At 43.2% G+C, this 24,908-nt stretch overlaps 1 protein-coding gene across 1 annotated transcript in view; it reads left to right on the top strand.

The window, feature by feature from the left end:
• The window catches only part of LOC143276815 (oxysterol-binding protein-related protein 1-like), a 92,291-nt gene extending 73,926 nt beyond the window's left edge, over positions 1–18,365 (top strand). Inside the window, exons 19-26 of the mRNA XM_076581468.1 lie at positions 4,584–4,760; positions 5,529–5,607; positions 7,405–7,523; positions 8,615–8,741; positions 10,948–11,079; positions 13,846–13,969; positions 15,607–15,697; positions 17,902–18,365. Of these exons, the coding sequence (XP_076437583.1) occupies positions 4,584–4,760; positions 5,529–5,607; positions 7,405–7,523; positions 8,615–8,741; positions 10,948–11,079; positions 13,846–13,969; positions 15,607–15,697; positions 17,902–18,004 (952 nt within the window). The 3' untranslated portion in view covers positions 18,005–18,365. The remainder of the gene's footprint in view (positions 1–4,583; positions 4,761–5,528; positions 5,608–7,404; positions 7,524–8,614; positions 8,742–10,947; positions 11,080–13,845; positions 13,970–15,606; positions 15,698–17,901) is intronic.
• The last annotated feature ends 6,543 nt before the right edge of the window (positions 18,366–24,908 follow it).

Here is a 24,908-nt window from a genome sequence, read left to right as displayed (position 1 = left end):
GACAACCCTTTTGTTACTATGTGCCCAGTGCGTGCTGTGGAGTGATGGCCTAGAGGTGGCGCGTTCGCTTAGGAAGCAAGAGAATGTGAGCGCGCTGGTTCGAATCACGGCTCAGCCACCGATATTTTGTCCCCCTCCACTAGACCTTGAGTGGTGGTCTGGATGCTAGTCATTCGGATGAGATGATAAACCGAGGTCCCGTGTGCAGCATGCACTTAGCGCACGTTAAAGAATCCACGGCAACAAAAGGATTGTTCCTGGCAAAATTCTGTAGAAAAATCCACTTCGATAGGAAAAACAAATAAAGAACTGCATGCAGGAAAAAAAAAAAAAAAATGGGTGGCATTCTCAGTGTAGCAACGCACTCTCCCTGGGGAAAGCAGCCCGAATTTCACCCAGAGAAATCTGTTGTGACAAAAAGAGAAATACAAATTACAAATGGGACCTCGGTTTATTGTCTCACTTGAATGACCAGATGCACGGTTTGATTTCTCCTGTCAAACTTGGGAGAAAGGGTAAGACCGGGCTTTGAACGCAGACCCTTACAGACACTGTATTGGCAAATGAGGATCTTAAGTGTTCAGCCACTTTCATAGGACCCCTAAGGTTTGTACAGTCATGGAAGTCTGGACAAGTCTTGTGGAAAAAAAAAAATTTTTAAAAGAGGAGAGAAGCATTCTCCAGGGCTGGAAAAGTCTTTTGGAAAATATGTTTTGTCCTTGAGGTTTATTATAATACGGTCCAGTGTTCTTTGTGGCTTGACCCCACATTGACACTGAGGTATGTGGAGTGATGGCCTAGAGGTAACGCGTCCGCCTAGGAAACGAGAGAAATCTGAGCGCGCTGGTTCGAATCACGGCTCAGCCGCCGATATTTTCTCCTCCTCCACTAGACCTTGAGTGGTGGTCTGGACGCTAGTCATTCAGATGAGACAATAAACCGAGGTCCCGTGTGCAGCATGCACTTAGCGCACGTTAAAGAATCCACGGCAACAAAAGGATTGTTCCTGGCAAAATTCTGTAGAAAAATCCACTTCGATAGGAAAAACAAATAAAGAACTGCATGCAGGAAAAATACAAAAAAAAAAAAATGGGTGGCATTCTCAGTGTAGCAACGCACTCTCCCTGGGGAAAGCAGACTGAATTTCACCCAGAGAAATCTGTTGTGACAAAAAGAGAAATACAAGTTACAAATGGGACCTCGGTTTATTGTCTCACTTGAATGACCAGATGCACGGTTTGATTTCTCCTGTCAAACTTGGGAGAAAGGGTAAGACCGGGCTTTGAACGCAGACCCTTACAGACACTGTATAGGCAAATGAGGATCTTAAGTGTTCAGCCACTTTCATAGGACCCCTAAGGTTTGTACAGTCATGGAAGTCTGGACAAGTCTTGTGGAAAAAAATTTTTAAAAAGAGGAGAGAACCATTCTCCAGGGCTGGAAAAGTCTTTTGGAAAATATGTTTTGTCCTTGAGGTTTATTATAATACGGTCCAGTGTTCTTTGTGGCTTGACCCCACATTGACACTGAGGTATGTGGAGTGATGGCCCAGAGGTAACGCGTCCGCCTAGGAAACGAGAGAAATCTGAGCGCGCTGGTTCGAATCACGGCTCAGCCGCCGATATTTTCTCCTCCTCCACTAGACCTTGAGTGGTGGTCTGGACGCTAGTCATTCAGATGAGACGATAAACCGAGGTCCCGTGTGCAGCATGCACTTAGTGCACGTAAAAGAACCCACAGCAACAAAAGGATTGTTCCTGGCAAAATTCTGTAGAAAAATCCACTTCGATAGGAAAAACAAATAAAGAACTGCATGCAGGAAAAAAAAAAAAAAAATGGGTGGCATTCTCAGTGTAGCAACGCACTCTCCCTGGGGAAAGCAGCCCGAATTTCACCCAGAGAAATCTGTTGTGACAAAAAGAGAAATACAAATTACAAATGGGACCTCGGTTTATTGTCTCACTTGAATGACCAGATGCACGGTTTGATTTCTCCTGTCAAACTTGGGAGAAAGGGTAAGACCGGGCTTTGAACGCAGACCCTTACAGACACTGTATTGGCAAATGAGGATCTTAAGTGTTCAGCCACTTTCATAGGACCCCTAAGGTTTGTACAGTCATGGAAGTCTGGACAAGTCTTGTGGAAAAAAATTTTTAAAAAGAGGAGAGAACCATTCTCCAGGGCTGGAAAAGTCTTTTGGAAAATATGTTTTGTCCTTGAGGTTTATTATAATATGGTCCAGTGTTCTTTGTGCCTTGACCCCACATTGACACTGAGGTATGTGGAGTGATGGCCCAGAGGTAACGCGTCCGCCTAGGAAACGAGAGAAATCTGAGCGCGCTGGTTCGAATCACGGCTCAGCCGCCGATATTTTCTCTCCCTCCACTAGACCTTGAGTGGTGGTCTGGATGCTAGTCATTGAGATGAGACGATAAACCGAGGTCCTGTGTGCAGCATGCACTTAGCGCACGTTAAAGAATCCACGGCAACAAAAGGATTGTTCCTGGCAAAATTCTGTAGAAAAATCCACTTCGATAGGAAAAACAAATAAAGAACTGCATGCAGGAAAAAAAAAAAATGGGTGGCATTCTCAGTGTAGCAACGCACTCTCCCTGGGGAAAGCAGCCCGAATTTCACCCAGAGAAATCTGTCGTGACAAAAAGAGAAATACAAATTACAAATGGGACCTCGGTTTATTGTCTCACTTTAATGACCAGATGCACGGTTTGATTTCTCCTGTCAAACTTGGGAGAAAGGGTAAGACCGGGCTTTGAACGCAGACCCTTACAGACACTGTATAGGCAAATGAGGATCTTAAGTGTTCAGCCACTTTCATAGGACCCCTAAGATTTGTAGAGTCATGGAAGTCTGGACAAGTCTTGTGAAAAAAAATTTTAAAAAGAGGAGAGAACCATTCTCCATTCTCCAGGGCTGGAAAAGTCTTTTGGAAAATATGTTTTGTCCTTGAGGTTTATTATAATACGGTCCAGTGTTCTTTGTGGCTTGACCCCACATTGACACTGAGGTATGTGGAGTGATGGCCCAGAGGTAACGCGTCCGCCTAGGAAACGAGAGAAATCTGAGCGCGCTGGTTCGAATCACGGCTCAGCCGCCGATATTTTCTCTCCCTCCACTAGACCTTGAGTGGTGGTCTGGACGCTAGTCATTCAGATGAGACGATAAACCGAGGTCCCGTGTGCAGCATGCACTTAGCGCACGTTAAAGAACCCACAGCAACAAAAGGATTGTTCCTGGCAAAATTCTGTAGAAAAATCCACTTCGATAGGAAAAGCAAATAAAACCACATGCAGGAAAAACTAAAAAAAAAGGGGTGGCGCTGTAGTGTAGCGACATGCTCTCCCTGGGGAGAGCAGCCCGAATTTCACACAGAGAAATCTGTCGTGATAAAAAGAAATACAAATACAAATATAACGATTCCCCAAAACACTGTTTTATTATAAACTTTTGGCAGAGTCCTGCAGAATGGCTTTGAAACGCAAAATCAGATGTTTTATGTCATGAAAATGCACACTCATGCTGATTTGGTCATATTTAGCAAAAACGCAGACTCAGCCACAAAACTCATTTAAAGGCCAGCTGTGGTTAGCGAACAGTAACATCACAGACAGATCTTGTACAGTAGAAGTAAAACAAAGCCGGCAATATCGCCTGTGTACAACTTGTCACAAAATGCTGAAATAGCGTGTTGCATCTGGGTGCGTGGGAATAATAACGAAGTGGGTTTTGTTTTTTATCACCGGTTGTATTCAGTCGTGTGCAAAATGTATTGCTGTCGGTGTGATTTGATGCAGACTTCTACACTCGCTCTGTAATATTTCTGCCTGTCCTTTGCTCACACACACTTTGTTTTTTTTTCTTAGATGGCACAAGGTGTGTGACTGTGAGAGGTACGAGTGCATGTGAATATATTTGCATGCACATGTGTGTGGAAGAGGTGGGGGGAGGGGGTAGAGGTAATCAGTGAGACTGCAGGTTGGTGCTGATGCATGATATATGTGTGTGTGCCTGTGTTTGTGAGTGGAGTGATTGTTTTAATTCTTTGAAATTACCGTTTGTTGAAATTAGTTTTAACCTTCTTTTTACCCTTACGACAGGGGCTGCAACTTTCACATTCACTCGTATTCAGGAGGGGGCTTTACTGTGTTATAAGCATTTTTAACCCTGCCATGTAGGCAGCCACACTCCATTTTCAGGGGCTTGCATGCCAGGAATGTCCTTGTTTCCATAATCTATCGAACGCTGACATCAATTCGGGGATCTTTAATGTGTGTGTATATATGTATCTTCTGCATGCGCATACCCATGAAAGGGCTTCGGCACAAAACAAGTTTACACGTCTGTTGTTGAACTGGGAGATCGGAAAAAATATCCACCCTTTACCTACTAGGCCCCATGACCAGGATTCGAACCGGGGACCCTTAGGTTTAAAAAGTCCAATGCTTTAACCATTTAGCAGTTTCGCCCGTCGATAAAAACAAATAAGCAAATATAAATAATAAATAGATAAACGAATAGACTTAAAATGAAAAATGAATAAGATAGTTGTCCTCTTCCCTCTGCAGGCATGACATAGGGTTCCGCATGATGTCGGAGCAGGTGAGTCACCATCCTCCTGTCAGTGCCTTCCATGCCGAAGGTGAAGGTTACTCCCTCAACGGCTCCGTCCTGCCCAAGCTGAGGTTCTGGGGCAAGTCCGTGGAGATTACACCCAAGGGCACCATCACCCTCTCCTTGCCAAGGTCAGTCAGTTCTTGGACTCGTGGCTTTCTCGAAGTCGGCTTCAGTTCCGCTGAGCGAGAGGATGTGTGTTTTGCCTTCCACACTCCACCTCTCCCTCCCAACTCTGCACAGTTGTGTGCGTGTGAGTGTGTGTGTGAGTGTGTGTGTGTGTGTGCATGCACACTGTGTGTGTGTGTGTGTGTGTGTGATATGACAGAAATAGTTTCTTTTGTTTGAATATTATTGGTGAATTATCACCCACGTCAGATGTAGTTAAGGGAGAGATGTGTATGTATACAGTAGTTAACGGAGAGACATATATATATATATATATATATATATATGTATGCACACACTGACGCTTGAATTTGTTGCGATGATGGTATGTGTCAGTCAGTACAAGAACCTGTGGTGAACGTTCTTCCCTTCTTTGCCGCTCCTCATATATGGAACAACCTTCCTCATCATATCCGTGCATCTGATTCTGTCTCTGCTTTTCGCTCTTCACGAAAAACTCATCATTTTAAAAACCTGTCTATAAACACTCTCAGCTTTCTTCTCCTCCAGCACCATCCATGTTGTCAGTTCACTTCGGATGCATGAAGAGTGTGTGTGTGGGAGGGGGGGGGATGGTGGGGGAGGGAGGGGTTTTGAGAAAGAGTGGTCATGAATGAGTTATGTAAATTGTAATTTTTTTTCTTTCATGTAAAGCGCCCTGAGCTCTTAAGAGACCAAGGGTGCTGTGTAGATATACATTATTATTGTTATGTTTATTATTGTGATGACAGGTACAACGAAGTGTACACGTGGCAGAACGTCAACTGCTGCATTCACAACGTCATCGTGGGGAAGCTTTGGGTTGAACATGTGAGTGTTTGAGGAATGCTTTTTTTTTTTACTTTTTTTTTTTTAAAGTATTTTTCTTAACTCAAGATGTGTTTTATTTCAGAAAACTTCCGGGGGAAAAAAACAAAAAAACTGAGAAGAAAGAGAAATACAAAAGAAAGAAATATGAATACATATATATATAGCAATCCACTTACAGACAGACAGGTCGACAGAAACAAACCTGAAGCCTATCGGCTCAACAGAACCAAAGAACACCCAAAGAACACCAGCCCCAAACAGTATTTTCTCTCTTTATTTTTTTATTTTTTTATATTTTATTTTATTTAATTTATTTTTTTAAGTGTTGCACTGTCTGTGAAATAGTTCAAACTCTGCGCATTGAAACTGAAAGGATGCAATAAACTCAGCAGATTTCTTCTTCTTCTTCTACTTCTTTTTCTTCTTCCTCTTGTTCTTCTTCTTCTTTGTATTGTTTTGTATTTCTCTTTTTGTCACAACAGATTTCTCTGTGTGAAATTCGGGCTGCTCTCCCCAGGGAGAGCGTGTCGCTATACTACAGCGCCACCTATTTTTTTAGTATTTTTTTCCTGCATGCGGTGTTATTTGTTTTTCCTATCTAAGTGGATTTTTCTACAGAATTTTGCCAGGAACAACCCTTTTGTTGCTGTGGGTTCTTTTTACGTGTGGTAAATGCATGCTGCACACGGGATCTCGGTTGATTGTCTCATCCGAATGACTAGCGTCCAGACCACCACTCAAGGTTTAGTGGAGGGGAAGAAAATATTAGCGGCTGAGCCGTGATTCGAACCAGCGTGCTCAGATTCTCTCGCTTCCGAGGCGGAAGCGTTACCTCTAAGCCATCACTCCACTTTTTCTTCTGCTTCTGCTTCTTGGCGTTCACAGCTACACTATCTGTACAGTTGTGACGTTGTTTTCTCCGGGTCTTCATGGCTGCTGTATGGTTTGAAACTCAGCAGATTAAAACGATAGTGACATACTCAGCAGGTCAAGATTAAAGTCTGCTGACTAAAAGGATGATGATGATGATGACTGTGGTGATGATGATGACAGTGATGATGATGATGATGACTGTGATGATGATGATGATGACTGTGGTGATGATGATGATGACTGTGATGGTGATGACTGATGATGATGACAGTGATGATGATGATGATGACTGTGATGATGATGATGACAGTGATGATGATGACTGTTATGATGATGATAATGACAGTGTGTGATGACAGTGATGATGATGATGATGATTATGAAAGTGTGTGATGACAGTGATGATGGTGATGACTGTGATGATGATGATGACTGTGATGATGATGATGATGACAGTGTGTGATGACAGTGATGATGATGATGATGACTGTGGTGATGATGATGATGACAGTGATGATGATGACAGCGATGATGATGATGACAGTGTGCTGTGTGTGGGTGCACTCAGGCACGATGGAGATCACCAATCACCAGAACAAGCTGAGAGCAGTGCTCAACTTCAAGCAGTGTGGATGATGGTGATGATGATGATGATGACAGTGATAATGATGATGATGATGACAATGATGATGACAGTGTGCTGTATGTGTGGGTGCAGTCAGGCACGATGGAGATCACCAATCACCAGAACAAGCTGAGAGCAGTGCTCAACTTCAAGCAGTGTGGATGGTGTTTATGATGATGACGATGACAGTGATAATGATGATGATGACAGTGATGATGATGATGATGACAGTGATAATGGTGATGATGACAGTGATGATGATGATGATGACAGTGTGTGCTCTCTGTGTGTGGGTGCAGTCAGGCACGATGGAGATCACCAACCACCAGAACAAGCTGAGAGCGGTGCTCAACTTCAAGCAGTGTGGATGGTTCGGCAAAGATTTGCACCGAGTGGAAGGATTCATCTATGGGCAGAAGTCAGTGTGGGGTTCTGTTGGGGTTTTTTGGGGTGTTATGTTGAATGTGTGTGACTGTGTGTGTGTGTGTAATTTGCTTGTTATTTTTATTGTGTATCTGTAGCATTGATGTAATGTGCTGTGTATAAAAACCATGTGTTATGTAAAGCACCTAGAGCAGGTTTCTGGAAAAGTGTCCTGCATAAGTAGCCATTATGATTCTCTTCTTCTTGTTGCTCATCTTCTTTTACTTCTTTTTTGTCCTCTTCCTCCTCCTCCTCCCTTTTATTATTAGTATTATGATGATGATAGGCATTAGTAGTAGAAATAGTAGTAGTAGGAGTATTATGAGTAATATTATTATGAGTTAGGTTTGTTTGGGGTTTTGGGGGTATTATTTATTATCATTATAGAATGAAATAAAATAGTATATGTCTTTATTACCAAGTGTACCGGGGTCACAAGGAATATTGGGGATAGTACATAACAAGATACAAACATAAATCGAAAATCATACACAAGCACAGATACAGTAGAAATTAGGATACATACAAGTGCATATCAATATAAAAACTTGTGCATACTCACACATGCACATACTGCACACACACATGTACACACACACACACTTTCTCTCTCTCTCTCACACACACACACACTCACACTCACACACACAGGTTTGAACAGAAGCCGCATATTACATGTAGATGTGGCTGATGACTAGATCTTAAGGTAGGTGGTTGTTGGTTGTACAATACTGGATTTGTTCGAGAGACAGGGCATTGACTGCTTTGGGGGAAAAAGCTATTGACGAAGCAATTGGTTTTCGTCCTTGTACTTCTGTTCCATCAACCAGAGAGGAGCATCTCGAAAATCCCAAAAGCTGGATGTGATTCATCCTGGCTGATTGGTTTTGCTTTTTTGAGTAGCTGCTTATAATATATGTCTTCTAGAGAAGGCAGATCAGCCGTGGTAATCTTGGTGGCAGTTTTTATGATTCTGTTAAGGGCTGCAACTTCTGCCTTGGAAATGTTATATATATATATATATATATATATAATTACATATCATCATCATCATCATCATCATCATCATGGTGCTGTGTTGCGCAGGAAGCAGAAGTTAAAGGCCCTGTACGGGAACTGGGTGCTGGGACTGTACGCGGCCAGTGTGGAGGAGTACGAGAGTGCCCAGAAACCTCCCTCACAGGGCCCCAGTCCCAGCAGCTCCTTCAACAAGGTCAGCACTGTGTGTGTGTGTGTGTGCGTGTATGTGTGTGTGTGCGTATGTGTGTTGTTTTTTAATTGGAACTATTGTAATTGAAAAGCACTTAGACTAGAGCTGAATTATTTGATTAGGCTCTGTATAAACTCATTATTATTATTATAAAGATAAATTCATAATTATTATCATTATAAGCAGTGCATATATGGTTAGGATAATATGTCATGATCTGTGTATTGTGGGTTTGTCTTGGTGGGTTTTTTTTTTCTTTCTTTCTTTTTTTTTGTGTGTGTGTGTGTGTGTAGATGTGATAGTTATGTACTGGCACGGTTGAGCATTTGCATGGTTTGGTAGTCCTGATACCGCCCTTTGCGGTTGGCTAGACTATACATAAGCAACGATGAACAATAAACGTGTCATGAAAAGACAGCGCTGTAGCTCAAGTTATCTTTATTGAACGCGGTATTTTGTCTTGTGTCTTGATATTAGCTCACTCAGTACGGCCAGTCCTCTCTTCTCCTCTACACAGACCCCTCGGATGTCCAGTGGGTGTCTCAATGACCCAACCTTTAGCTTCCGTCGTCAGAATTGTGGTATTTTTTGTCAACATTCACGTCTTCAGTATAAGGGCCTTCCGCTTGCAATATTTTGATGGTGGTAATTGGGGTGAAAACACTGTTAATGTCGTCTCTTTCGCCGTTTGTATGGAGAGAGTTAAGGGGGGACACGGCAGTTCAAAAGAGACCAAAATGATGATTTTTCATGATGTGGGTTTTTGATGGGTTTTGATTCTTGAACATCTCTTCTATCATATGCTTAAGTTTTTCCACTGTAAAGACGTCTTTAACAATGAAAAAATTGCTAATAAAGATTGCTTGCTGAATCACGGAAGAGTTTTATTTTGTTCAATTTCGACGTAAGTCATGAAGTTTCTGGCCTTGACAACATACCTTGGACTTGCTCAATGATGAGTAAACCTACAACCATGAGACTTTGCATGATTGTTTTATGACATAGTATTGAAGTTTTGTCGTGAGTATGTATGAAAATATTCTCTGGGTTTTAATTCATAGCAGTGCCAATCTTTTTACCCATTGTAAATTTTGAGGATTTCGGTAACCAAAATTTGAAAAATTCATAAAAAGTACAATAATTGAAGAATGAACACAATATCACGTGAAAATGAAGATAATGTCATTGTGTATCAAGTCCACATAACAAAAAGTGTCTGCATGCACCACATGGACCACAAACCCGATTTCTTTGATACATTGTTTGGTGGCCATTTTGTTTTGTTTCCATAGCAGCGGGTATTTACAGAAATCTAAGAACACTTTTTTCGTGATGCACAAGTGATGATACACCTAGTAGACAAAAAAAAAAAAGAGAGATATAGTCGGAGGGAAAAAAAAGTCGTTATTTGACTGTAGTGTCTGGCCTTAAACATGTTTAAGGCCAGACACGGTAGTGAAATTTTGACCAAAATCATGATTTTTTGTGATTTTCGTTTTTTCGCATAATTTGCTTCTTCAACATCTAATCTTTATAGTCTGTTTCACCTGGGTACTATATTCACTTAAATAAAGCTTCAAACAGCATCAACATGTGTGATTTCTTGTGAGTACCAAGCACATCTTCTTTTCCTGTTTTCTCAGTTTTGTGTTTTGTCCTCGTAATAGGATTTTTCAAAATGCTAAGGCTCAAAAACTTTAAAAGATAGCATGTTCAAACTTGGTACTTTCTTTCTTTGTGTATTCATCTTTATTATAGTGCAGTGGGTTGTATAGTACTAGTAAAAGAATGAATATACAGTCATTTGAAAAAAAATTATGTCAAGGAATTTATACATATTTCAACAACAAAAAATAATAATAACGTATTTATTCAAATTCCAAAATACCACTGCACTATAATAAAGAACAAATACAAATAAATCAAATAAAACAAACAGAAATAACATATCTGTAAAGGTATCGAAGTTATAAGCTTTTAATTTTTTTGTTTGTCAGCCATTTTGGATTCGTTTCCATGGAAACCGTCATGATAAATTGCATAAAGTGACCTTTTTAGACATGTTTAGTCCAATATCTTTGCATACCATGTCACAGAAAGCCATAAACTTCAAGTTTATTTCATACGTTTTTGTACTACAGTGTCTGGCCTTAAACCAGAAGACAGCGATGCATCAAGGAACTCTGTGTGTGTGTGTGTGTGTGGACAGAACGGAACGGCAGAGGAGGGCAATGATGTGGAGGACGCCCAGCCCACCAACCCCATCGGCAGCTACGCCCTCAGCATCCCGTCTCAGGAGTGTGTGTGGAGGGCCATCCCCCGACCCTCCCATTCCTGCAAGGTGAGGAGGAGCTTCTCTTTCGCCTTCCTAAAAAGGCATCACTACGTTCGGGCAAATTCATATACACTGCACCACATCCGTTTAGCCAGGTCCTGAGTGCATGCATATATATATTTGTGTATACCAATCACAGTGGGTTTCTTTTTGCGGAATTTTTGCCAGGGACAACACTGTCGTTGCCATGGGTTATTTTTCAGTGTGCCAAGTGCGTTCTTCTCCACACGGGACCTCGGGGTTTATCGTCTCATCCGAATGACTAGACGCTCAGTTTGCTTTTCCGGTTAAATGTGGGAGAAAGGGCAAGAGCGGGATTCGAACCCAGACCCTTCACGGACGCTCTGTATTGGCAGATGAGCGTCTGAACCATTCAGCCACCTTCCTCCTGGAGGGAGATACTGGTGACCCTTTCCATATTGATTGATTGATTGATGTGGATACTTATATAGCGCCTATCCTCGGTCAGAGACCAAGCTCTAAGCGCTTTACATACACGGGGACATTTGCACCACAGGCTGCCTACCTGGGTAGAGCCGACTGACGGCTGCCACTGGGCACTCATCATTCGTTTCCTGTGTCATTAAGTCAGATTTCAGACGCACACGCATACACACTCAGACAGACATGTAACATTTTACGTGTATGACCGTTTTTATTTATTTACCCCGCCATGTAGGCAGCCATACTCCATTTTCAGGGGTGTGCGTGCTGGGTATGTTCTTGTTTCCATAACCCACCGAACGCTGACATGGATTACAGGATCTTTAACGTGCGTATTTTGATCTTATGCTTGCGCATACACACGAAGGGGGTTCAGGCACTGGCAGGTCTGCACATATGTTGACCTGGGAGATCGTAAAAATCTCCACCCTTTACCCACCAGGCACCCTCAGATCGAAAGTCCAACGCTTTAACCACTCGGCTATGGCGCCCGTCGACCCTTTCTATATGTGGAGGAAGGTTGTGGAATGGCTGTTGTGATGGTCTGAGCTGGACACGATGGACTAGTATACAACACAGTGGTAGTTGTAATAGTCAGGACAGCAGTTGCCTCCTCAGCTGTTCAGACAGTCATAGTCAGGACACATTTAGCTAACTTCAATACAGTAGAAGTAGTGATAGTCAGGGAGAGCAGTTGCTTTTTCTGCTATTCTAATGTGTATTTTTGTATTTGTATTTCTTTTCATCACAACAGATTTCTCTCTGTGTGAAATTCGGGCTGCTCTCCCCAGGGAGAGTGCGTCGCTACACTACAGCGCCACATGTTTTTAAAAAAATTTTTTCCTGCATGCAGTTTTATTTGTTTTTCCTATCAAAGTGGATTTTTCTACAGAATTTTGCCAGGAGCAACCCTTTTGTTGCTGTGGGTTCTTTTACATGCAGTAAGTGCATGCTGCACATGGGACCTCGGTTTATCGTCTCATCCGAATGACTAGCGTCCAGACCACCACTCAAGGTCTTGTGGAGGGGGAGAAAATGTCAGCGGCTGAGCCGTGATTCGAACCAGCGCGCTCAGATTCTCTCACTCCCTAGATGGACGCGTTACCTCTGGGCCATCACTCCACTGATGGTAATTGTTGGACACAATTATCATATAAAGCAATAGTATTAGTGATAGTCAGGACAGTAGTTGCCTCTTCTGCTGTTCTGATGGTCATAGTCGGACACAATTATACAAAGCAATAGTAGTAGTTATAGTTGGAGCAGTAGTTGTCTCTTCTGCTATTCTAATGGTCATAGTCGGACACAGTTATATAAAGCAATAGTAATAGTACTTATAGTTAGGACAGCAGTTGCCTCCTCTACTGGTCTGGTGGTCATAGTCGGACACAATTTTATAAAACAATAGAAGTAGTGATAGTTGGGACAGCAGTTGCTTTTTCTGCTATTCTGATTGTAATAGTTGGACACAATTATCTTATAAAGCAATAGTAGTAGTTATAGTTAGGACAGCAGTTGCCTCCTCTGCTGTTCTGATGGTCATAGTCGGACACAGTTATATAAAGCAATAGAAGTAGTTATAGTTTGAGCAGTATTTGTCTCTTCTGCTGTTCTGATGGTCATAGTTGGACACAAATATATAAAGCAATAGAAGTAGTGGTAGTCGGGACAGCAGTTTCCTCCACTGCTACTCCAATGGACATAGTTGGACGCAATTATATAGCAATAGAAGTAGTGATAGTTGGGACAGCAGTTGCCTCCTCTGCTATTCTAATGGTCATAGTCGGACACAATTATCATATAAAGCAATAGTAGTAGTGATAGTTGGGACAGCAGTTGCCTCCTCTGCTGTTCTGATAGTCACAGTGAGTCAGACACAGCTGACTATAAAAATATACACAAGTAGTTGGGGGTAGTTAACGAAGATCTGTGGGAGCAAGTGGGACAGGAACCAGTGGAGGAAGTGGGGCTGGATCGGACACGCTCTCAGGAAGCCAGCGTCCAGCATCACACACCAAGCCCTGACCTGGAACCCGCAGGGAAAGAGGAAGAGAGCCTGGCCTTGCAACAGCTGGAGGCGAGACACCGAGGCAGAGCTGAAGCAGCAAGGGACCGACTGGACTGGAATGGCCAGAACAGAGTGCGATGGCAAGGGGTCGTCGATGGCCTATGCTCCACCAGGAGCGATGGGCATAATGAATGAATGAAGTGGGGGGTAGTCAAGACAGCAGTTGCGTTTTCTGCTATTCGGATGGTCATAGTCAGACACGACTGACTTGTCACACAGTAATACATGTTGATTCCACTGTGCTGTATTGTCCATTGCAGTATTTCTCCTTCACGGCCTTTGCCATGACCTTGAACCAGTTGATGGACAGTCAGTCGTCACGGTTACCACCCACAGACTCCAGAGTTCGGCCAGACATACGCTTGTTAGAGGAAGGCAACATAGGTGGGTGATGTGTGTTGCGTGTGTGTGTTTGTGTAAATGGTGCTGTATTAACCAGTGACTATGTGTGTGTGCGTGTGTGTGTGTGCGTGTGCGTGTGTGTGTGTGTGTGCGTGTGCGTGTGTGTGTGTGTGTGCGTGTGTGTGTGTGTGTGTGTGTGTTCCTGTATTCACCAGTGATTGTGTGTGTATCTGTGTTCACCAGTGACTCTGTATATGTGTGTGGGGGAAAGGGGAGGAATGTTCCTGTATTTACCAGTGACTGTGTGGGTGTGTGCGTTTATAAATGTTCTTATATTTATCGGTGGCTGTGTGTGTGTGTGTGTGTAGACCTTCCTGTATTAACCACTCTGTGTGTGTGTGTGTGTGTGTGTGACTGTTGCTGTATTAACCATTGTCTGTCTGTGTGTGTGTGAATGTTGTTATATTGTCCACTCTGTGTATGTGTGTGTATGTGTGAATTTTGCAACATTAACCACTGACTGGGTGTGGGTGTGTGCGTTTATAAACGTTCTTATATTTACTGGTGACTGTGTGTGCATGTGTGTGTAGACCTTCCTGTATTAACCACTCTGTGTGTGTGTGTGTGTGTGTGACTGTTGCTGTATTAACCATTGTCTGTCTGTCTGTGTGTGAATGTTGTTAAATTGACCTCTGTGTGTGTGTGTGTGTGTATGTGTGAATTTTGCAACATTAACGACTGACTGTGTGTGTATGTGTTAACGTTCCTGTATTAACGACTGACTGTGTGTGTATGTGTTAACGTTCCTGTATTAACCACTGACTGTGTGTGTATGTGTTAACATTCCTGTATTAACCAGTGACTGTGTGTGTGTGTGTTAACGTTCCTGTATTAACCACTGACTGTGTGTGTATGTGTTAACGTTCCTGTATTAACCAGTGACTGTGTGCGTATGTGTTAACGTTCCTGTATTAACCAGTGACTGTGTGTGTATGGGTTAACGTTCCTGTATTAACCAGTGACTGTGTGCGTATGTGTTAACGTTCCTGTATTAACGACTGACTATGTGTGTATGTGTTAACGTTCCTGTATTAACCAGTGACTGTGTGTGTGTGTTAATGTTCCTGACTGTGTGTATGTGTTAACGCTCCTGTATTAACAGTGACTCTGTGTTTATGTGTTAATGTTCCTGTATTAACCAGTAACTGTGTGTGTATGTGTTAACATTCCTGACTGTGTGTGTATGTGTTAACGCTCCTGTATTAACCAGTGACTGTGTGTGTATGTGTTAACGTTCCAGTATTAACCAGTGACTGTGTGTGTATGTGTTAACGTTCCAGTATTAACCACTGATTGTGTGTGTATGTGTTAACGCTCCTGTATTAACGACTGACTGTGTGTGTGTATGTGTTAACGTTCCTGTATTAACTCACTCAGTACGGCCATCCCTCTCTTCTCCTCTACACAGACCCCTCGGATGTCCAGTGGGTGTCTGAATGACCCAACCTTTAGCTTCCGTCGTCAGAATTGTGGTATTCTTTGTCAACATTCACCTCTTCAGTATAAGAGCCTTCCGCTTGCAATATTTTGATGATGGTAATTGGGGTGAAACGCTGTTAACGTCGTCTCTTTCGCCGTTCGTATGGAGAGAGTTAACCAGTGACTGTGTGTGATGACAGACGGAGCAGCGGAGGAGAAGAACCGGTTGGAGGAAAAACAGCGAGCAGCCAGGAAAGACCGCAAAAAGACCAAGGAAGAATGGACACCTGTGTAAGTAACTGGATGAACGACGGGCGCAATAGCCAAGTGGTTAAAGCATTGGACTGTCAATCTGTGGGTCCCGGGTTCGAATCTCGGTGACGGCGCCTGGTGGGTTGAAGGGTGGAGATTTTTACGATCTCCCAGGTCAACATACGTGCAGACCTGCTAGTGCCTGAACCCCCTTCGTGTGTATACGCACGCAGAAGATCAAATACGCACGTTAAAGATCCTGTAATCCATGTCAGCGTTCGGTGGGTTATGGAAACAAGAACATACCCAGCATGCACACCCCTGAAAACGGAGTATGGCTGCCTACATGGCGGGGTAAAAACGGTAATACACGTAAAAGCCTACTCGTGTGCATACGAGTGAACGTGGGAGTTGCAGCCCACGAACGCAGAAGAAGAAGAAGAAGAACTGGATGGACATGTGTTTATGTCTCTTTTCATCATGTATATGGAATGTGTGTGTTGTGTTACGTGAGTGTGTGTGTGTGTGTATACATGTGGAGTGATGGCCTAGAGGTAACGCGTCCCCCTAGGAAGCGAGAGAATCTGAGCGCGCTGCTTCGAATCACGGCTCAGCCGCCGATATTTTGTCCCCCTCCACTAGACCTTGAGTGATGGTTTGGACGCTAGTCATTCGGATGAGACGATAAACCGAGGTCCAGTGTGCAGCATGCACTTAGCGCACGTAAAAGAACCCATGGCAGCAAAAGGGTTGTTCCTGGCAAAATTCTGTAGAAAAATCCACTTCGATAGGAAAAACAAATAAAACCGCACGCAGGAAAAAATACAAAAAAATGAGTGGCGCTGTAGTGCAGCGACGTGCTCTCCCTGGGGAAAGCAGCCCGAATTTCACACAGAGAAATCTGTTGTGATAAAAAGAAATACAAAATGTGCATTGGTGTACATGTGTGTGTGTGTTTTTGTATCTGTGTGTGAGTGGGTGTGTGCTTGTGTGTGTTTTGTGCGAGTACGCGTGTTGTGTTTGAGTGTGTGTGTCTGTGAGTGGGTGTGCATGTGTTTGTGAGTGGGTGTGAATGCATGCTTTGTGTGTAAGTGTATGTGTGTGTCTGTGAGTGTGTGCATGTGCATGCACGTGTGTGCATGTAAGTTTGTGTGTCTGTGTGTGCACGCGTTCGTGTATAGTGGGAGGATGTTTGTACTTCTTTATATCAAAAATGGAGTTATCGTTTGTAGCTGTTGACAACGTGAAATCAGAGTCTGTAGCTGTCAATACAGTGACCTTGTTTAGTTACAGCTCTCAGCATTCGGTGGGTTACGGAACCAAGAACATACCCAGCATGCACACCCCCAAACGAAAAGGTCATACACGTTAAATGTTAATCGACATTTGGGTGTGTGTGGGCATGACTGAAACCTGGATGAATGACACAGGAAACGAATGATGAGCACCCAAAGAGAGCTGTCGGTCAGCTTTACCGAGGAACGCAGGCTGTTGTGCAAATGACTCTGTGTTTGTAAAGTGCTTAGAGCTTGGTTTGTGGCCAGGGATAAGCGCTATATAAGTATCTTTTTTTTTCTTCTTTTTTGACTCACTTGTGTAAAGAAAGTGAGTCTATGTTTTAACCTGGTGTTCGGTTGTCTGTGTGTGTGTCTGTGTGTCCATGGTAAACTTTAACATTGACATTTTCTCTGCAAATAGTGTGTCAGTTGACACCAAATTAGGCATAAAAATAGGAAAAATTCCGTTCTTTCCAGTCATCTTGTTTGAAACAATATTGCACCTCTGGGATGGGCACAAAAAAAATTTTTTAAATGAAGCCTAATTATATGCAAACTGCAATTACTGTTATATTTATATTTTTTGTATTCTCTAAACTTGGCACTTTGATCTGATATTCTGACCCAACAACAAGAGCAGTCATTATTATCATTTTTTGTTCAAACAGGAACTTCTTTTGCTAAGCATGGAATTTTTATTTATTTTGCAAACGTTTTGGTGCAGATAGTAAAAAAGGGAAATTACTCTGTAATTAATGCTAGGGGACTTAATTCGCTTTAAACTGATCTTTCTCATCTTAAACATTACATTTTGAAATTATACACAGTACATAAAAGGCTTGGATTTTTTTTTTTCAGTGTATCACAAGTGAGTCTTGAAGGCCTTGCCTCTCTTGTTTTTTTTTTTTTATAAAGGGTTGATGTGGATGTGAAAGGTTCACACACCGTGTGTTGATGTGTGGTCAGGTGGTTCACGCACGGCACGCACCCCCACACCGGCAGCGACGACTGGGTCTACACCGGTCAGTACTTCAGCCGCAACTGGTCCTCCTGCCCGGACATCTTCTGACCTTCACCTTCCCTTAGGAACCCCGTAGGACTTGTTTCTTTGGACTACAGGCCTGTGTGCTCTTTTGGTTGTTGATTTTTTTTTTTTCCCTTTGTAATCATTGAGAGAAAACCTGGAGTGCACAGATCTAGACCCTGACTGCCAGTTAACCTGCAACCCTTAGGAGAGGTTACTGAAGTCATGTACTTGGACCTTTACGACCTTGAACCCTGTGGTCATGGCATTACCTTGAACCCTGTGGTCGTGACCTTGAACCCTGCAGCCATGACCTTGAACTTCTTTTTTGGTCCTGACCTTGGAACGGTGAAGTGACCGGATGGAATTCAGTGACATCACTGCTGGTTGTGCCGGTGCACAGGGATGTGCGAGGGTGAGGTGGTGGGGAGGGGGCGTATGTCTGGGTGGGGGTCTCGTCAGTGGTAACCATGTTTCCATGACATACTGTGTGTGTGTTGAGAGGGGGCGGGTTGGGGAGTGGGGGGGGAAGAATTTTTGTGTGGACTTCAGCACTGCTGCTTCTTTCTTGTGTGTGTGGTGGTGTGGGTGGGTGGGTGTGTGGGTCGGAGGGAGATGAGAAACTCCATTCCTGACGTTTCAACATATCATATAACACTGTGTCCCTGACACCACACTGATGGCAGTGGGGAAAAAAAAAGGAAAAAAAAAACAGGCTTCAGGAAGTGAAAAACTTCTGATGGTGGTGTAGTCAGAGAAAAAATGATGGAAGAAAAAGTAGTCTCCTTCTGCTGCTGCTTTTTTTTTTTTTTTTTTTTTTTTTAACGATCTGAGCGGTTTTCTGTGGTTCAGGATCCTGTGAACGTGTGTGTGTGTGTCGGGGATGCCACACAGCCATTCTTCTCCGTGATACACAGATGAACGATTCACTTGATGGAGACGTAATTTAATGTATGTGTGTTTGTGTGTGCTTTCCGTCACTGCCTGATTTAGGTGTTTCGTGTGGTGGTGGTTGTTCACTGTGAGTCGATCATGAAACGATTACACATTGATTGACGCTGTTCTTCTTCCCTGAAAAGGCCAAGTCTGCTCTCGCTGTAGACAGATGTTTTGAATTATTTGTATGTGTGTGAAGCGACTGACTTAAAATGTTGATTTTTTTTTTTTTTTTTTTTTCCCAGAATAGTGAGGGAACATTTTGTGGAATGGGTTTCAGATGGGATTGAGGGATTTTCAGTGGGGGGGGGGGGAAATGATACGGTGTATTCTGCTAGTCGTTTGGTAAATCAGCTGCCGATTTTAAGCTTCAGGGAAGCTTCAGAAAGGGGAGTGGAAGTATGTGAATGCCTTTAGAGGGTACAGAGGGAGAGAGAGAGAGTGATCATGTTGAAGTGAATTTTCAGGCCCAGCGAAAGTAGACCTCCATAGCAACATCGTCATCCTCCTCCTCCTCCTCCTCCTCCTTCATCATCATCAATATAAACAAAATAGTCTCAAAGCCTGTGGCCTTTCATGCCCTGCTCTCATGGTGACCTCAGTTTCGATACCCCTCCACTTGGGGGTGAGTCCTGTCAATGCCGTCAGTGTCGGCAGATTCACGGGGGGCTGTTGTTTGAGGGACGTGGTGGCGGTTTCCACTCTGGGAGGGACGCTCACTGAGTCTGGCTCCGTGACAAAGCCATTATTGTCGTTAGTAGGGGGCTTAGTAGGTGGTGTCCTAAGTACATTGAATCAGAACAGGCACCACTGAACACCACCGAAGTGACTCAGCAGCAGTGCAGGGTCTCCTCTGGTGTGTGGCCTCCTGGCGACCTTAACATCGATGGTTCCCTGTGGACTGCCGATGCTGGAACTGCGACGGACGAACCCGGGTGTGGCCGTGTATGGGGAAATCTAAATGAGTGGCGTGGGAGTAATGCCACTGAAACGGTGCAGATGATGGGGCAGCAAACAAAAAAAAAGTAGACTTGTCATTTTCTTGTCTTTCTCATCTGTTGCACAAGTGTCAGGTGTGATTCTCGTTATTATACGTTTTGCTATTCTTTTCTGACTGCTGGCATTTTTGTGAGTGTCGTGTTGTTGTTTTCGTTTTGACAACCATGGATGTTCTGTTAGGAATGACCATTGGCGTTTTCTTTGACCAGGGCACTCGCATTTCTGTATCAGATAATGTGACAGATAATGTGACTGGGTAGTTGTATGTACCATGACTGTTGTGATGTTGTTCTGACGTACCTGACGAAGTGCTGACCTGACTGTTGTTGTTGTACACACTGGCATTCTGTTTTCTCTTCAGACTGTTGTCTTTGTCTCTCTTCAGACTGTTGTCTTCGTGTTGTCTTCGTCTCTCTTCAGACTGTTGTCTTCGTCTCTCTGTTGTCTTTGTCTCTCTTCAGACTGTTGTCTTCATCTCTTCACTGTTGTCTGTCTTCATCTCTCTTCAGACTGTTGTCTTCATCTCTTCACTGTTGTCTTCGTCTCTCTTCAGACTGTTGTCTTCATCTCTTCACTGTTGTCTTTGTCTCTCTTCAGACTGTTGTCTTCGTCTCTCTTCAGACTGTTGTCTTCGTCTCTCTTATCTTCGTCTCTCTTCAGACTATTGTCTTCGTCTCTCTTCAGACTGTTGTCTTTGTCTCTCTTCAGACTGTTGTCTTCGTCTCTCTTCTCTTCGTCTCTCTTCAGACTATTGTCTTCGTCTCTCTTCAGACTGTTGTTTTTGTCTCTCTTCAGACTGTTGTCTTCGTCTCTCTTCAGATTGTTGTCTTTGTGTTGTCTTCGTCTCTCTTCAGACTGTTGTCTTCGTCTCTCTTCAGACCGTTGTCTTTGTCACTCTCCACTGTTGTCTGTCTTCATCTCTCTTCAACAGTTGTCTTCGTCTCTCTTCAGACAGTTGTCTTCGTCTCTCTTCAGATTGTTGTCTTTGTGTTGTCTTTGTCTCTCTTCAGACTGTTGTCTTTGTCTCTCTTCAGACCGTTGTCTTCGTCTCTCTTCAGACCGTTGTCTTCATCCCTCTTCAGACAACAGACTGTTGTCTTCATCTCTCCACTGTTGTCTTCGTCTCTCTTCAGACTGTTGTCTTCATCTCTCTTCAGACTGTTGTCTTCATCTCTTCACTGTTGTCTTTGTCTCTCTTCAGACTGTTGTCTTCATCTCTTCACTGTTGTCTTTGTCTCTCTTCAGACTGTTGTCTTTGTCTCTCTTCAGACTGTTGTCTTTGTCTCTCTTCAGACTGTTGTCTTTGTCTCTCTTCAGACTGTTGTCTTTGTCTCTCTTCAGACTGTTGTCTTTGTCTCTCTTCAGACTGTTGTCTTCGTCACTCTCCACTGTTGTCTTCATCTCTCTTCAGACTGTTGTCTTTGTCTCTCTTCAGACTGTTGTCTTCGTGTTGTCTTCTTCTCTCTTTAGACTGTTGTCTTCATCTCCCTGTTGTCTTTGTCTCTCTTCAGACTGTTGTCTTCATCTCTCTTCAGACAACAGACTGTTGTCTTCATCTCTCTTCAGACAACAGACTGTTGTCTTCATCTCTCCACTGTTGTCTTTGTTGTCTTCGTCTCTCTTCAGATTGTTGTCTTCGTCTCTCTTCAGATTGTTGTCTTCGTCTCTCTTCAGACAACAGACTGTTGTCTTCATCTCTCCACTGTTGTCTTTGTTGTCTTCGTCTCTCTTCAGATTGTTGTCTTCGTCTCTCTTCAGGTTGTTGTTGTCTTTGTCTTTCCACTGTCGTCTCCGTCTGTCTTCAGACTGTTGTCTATGTTAGATAATGTGCATACCTGTGTGTGGGTGTATGCATGTATGTATGTGTATGCTTGTGTGCATGCATGCCTGTGACATGCAGGCATGTGTGTTCTTTGTAGGACAGCATAAAAGAATATGTGTGGTTGTGTGCATGTGTGAGGTTGTGTGTAAGCGTATGTGTGTGCTTGTGTGCGTGCATGCTTGTGACATGTATACCTGTATGTCTGTTCCTTGTTTCTAGGGCAGTTTTCAGTGTACTGTTGCAGAGTGCAATGCAGTGATACTAATACATTATGCTATATATAGAGAGAGAGATATTGCCCTATCTGTCCTTCCACAGTTGTGATGTGTGCACACACTTTGGGCAGAGGGAGATTACAAAACCATATATTTGTTCAGAGTGTGGTACTTTAGTTGAGCATTGATGGGGGGTGGGGAAAGATGTGCATTATGTGTATCTACTTCTAGCCATGGATGATTGAGATCTGGTATTGTGAGCGTGTGTTCGCTGTAGTCTGGTATTGTGAGCGTGTGTTTGCTGTAGTCTGGTATTGTGAGCGTGTGTTTGCTGTAGTCTGGTATTGTGAGCGTGTGTTTGCTGTAGTCTGGTATTGTGAGCGTGTGTTTGCTGTAGTCTGGTATTGTGAGCGTGTGCATGCTGTAGTCTGGTATTGTGAGCGTGTGTTTGCTGTAGTCTGGTATTGTGAGCGTGTGTTTGCTGTAGTCTGGTATTGTGAGCGTGTGCATGCAGTAGTCTGGTATTGTGAGCGTGTGTTTGCTGTAGTCTGGTATTGTGAGCGTGTGTTTGCTGTAGTCTGGTATTGTGAGCGTGTGTTTGCTGTAGTCTGGTATTGTGAGCGTGTGTATGCTGTAGTCTGTTATTGTGAGCGTGTGTTTGCTGTAGTCTGGTATTTTGAGCGTGTGCATGCAGTAGTCTGGTATTGTGAGCGTGTGTTTGCTGTAGTCTGGTATTGTGAGCGTGTGTTTGCTGTAGTCTGTTATTGTGAGCGTGTGTTTGCTGTAGTCTGGTATTGTGAGCGTGTGTTTGCTGTAGTCTGGTATTGTGAGCGTGTGTTTGCTGTAGTCTGATATTGTGAGCTCTGGTATGAAGTCTGGTATTGTGAGCGTGTGCATGCAGTAGTCTGGTATTGTGAGCGTGTGTATGCTGTAGTCTGTTATTGTGAGCGTGTGTTTGCTGTAGTCTGGTATTGTGAGCGTGTGTTTGCTGTAGTCTGGTATTGTGAGCGTGTGAATGCAGTAGTCTGGTATTGTGAGCGTGTGTTTGCTGTAGTCTGTTATTGTGAGCGTGTGTTTGCTGTAGTCTGGTATTGTGAGCGTGTGTTTGCTCTAGTCTGGTATTGTGAGCGTGTGTTTGCTGTAGTCTGGTATTGTGAGCTCTGGTATGAAGTCTGGTATTGTGAGCGTGTGCATGCTGTAGTCTGTTATTGTGAGCGTGTGTTTGCTGTAGTCTGGTATTGTGAGCGTGTGTTTGCTGTAGTTTGGTATTGTGAGCGTGTGCATGCTGTAGTCTGGTATTGTGAGCGTGTGCATGCTGTAGTCTGGTATTGTGAGCGTGTGCATGCTGTAGTCTGGTATTGTGAGCGTGTGCATGCTGTAGTCTGGTATTGTGAGCGTGTGTTTGCTGTAGTCTGGTATTGTGAGCGTGTGCATGCTGTAGTCTGGTATTGTGAGCGTGTGCATGCTGTAGTCTGGTATTGTGAGCGTGTGCATGCTGTAGTCTGGTATTGTGAGCGTGTGTTTGCTGTAGTCTGGTATTGTGAGCGTGTGTTTGCTGTAGTCTGGTATTGTGAGCGTGTGTTTGCTGTAGTCTGGTATTGTGAGCGTGTGTTTGCTGTAGTCTGGTATTGTGAGCGTGTGTTTGCTGTAGTCTGATATTGTGAGCTCTGGTATGAAGTCTGGTATTGTGAGCTTTGGTATGGTGTGGTCTGGTGTTATAATTATGGTACAAAATGTATACATGGGTGTGTGTGTGTAGTATAGCTTTGGCACAGAGTGGAACTTATTGCCTAACAGGAGACTTACAACAAATTATAAATAAGCTGTGTGTATTTATTATTCATAGATAAGCTGTATATATGTGTAAAAATAATGTATGTATGTATTGCACAAGGATGAAGAAGTGAAGATCTAGAAACTGTGAGCTGTTTCTGTCTTCTGACATCTTTCCACTTGCAATTGCATGATAAGGGATGGCTGAATGGGGGCGTGTGTGAATGTGAGCGGGAAGGGGGGTTAAAGAGGAAATAGAAAAGACGTTTCAATCATGCAGTGTTCAAAGACTTCAAGAAGAAGCTGTAAATGATGATCCACAACAGCCAGCCAGCCATATTCTCTTGTTTTTCGCCATGTGCTGACATTGTGAGAGCTTCTCGCCGGGTCAGCGCTGATAAAGAATAAGATGAAATAAAATAATAGATGAACACCCACCCACCAGGTTCATGTTTTGTCCCTGGACAGAATATGCTTTGCTTGCACGTTTCTGAAAGGCACACCTGATTGAGACAAGTGCCAGTAGATATATTATGGAGTTTAGAAACACTCTATGTGCCAGAATGTTGGAGTTTAGTTCACACACCATAAACTATAATCATCATCCTGCTGACGGATTTGGAGAATGAATGAGTCTGTTAGCACCTGACCGCACTTGTGATATTATTGAGCACAGAGTGTAGTACTTGGTTTGATGCCTACAAATTTGGAATTTAGCTGAGTGGAAATTGTGTATAGATATACATTGATACAAGTTCTGATGTATGTATCTGAGCTGAGATTGTACCGAGTTGAATCTGACTGGTTTCTGTTGAAAAATGATCCATTTCTTTCCATTAAAAAAAAAAAAAAAATAATAATAATAAAAACCATCCCTATCCATCCATTTTCAGTGTGTCAAGTACACTTTATAGGGTAGGTATGGGTAATTGCGAACGATCCAGTTGAAGTGACCAGCTGAACGTCTGTACTGTAAAGATGACGTCGTACGATAGTCAAACGTAGTTCTTCTGTTTCCGAAGGCTTTCTCCAACTGGTTGCACCAGGAAAAGTTTGTCTGTTCATTCTTTTCAACGTTTTGTCGACGCTTGAAATGGCAGGGGCGCCTGAGGGTAAATGTGAACGGGCAAGTCTAATTGCGAACGATTGCTTTGGATACATGTTGACAATTAAAACAGAAGCCGGTCTTGAACTTATTAGACAT

This window comes from Babylonia areolata, chromosome 33 (assembly GCF_041734735.1).
Source record: "Babylonia areolata isolate BAREFJ2019XMU chromosome 33, ASM4173473v1, whole genome shotgun sequence".
Lineage (NCBI taxonomy): Eukaryota > Metazoa > Mollusca > Gastropoda > Neogastropoda > Buccinidae > Babylonia > Babylonia areolata.
Note: the sequence above shows the minus strand (reverse complement) of the source record. Positions and strands in the feature narration are given on the sequence as shown.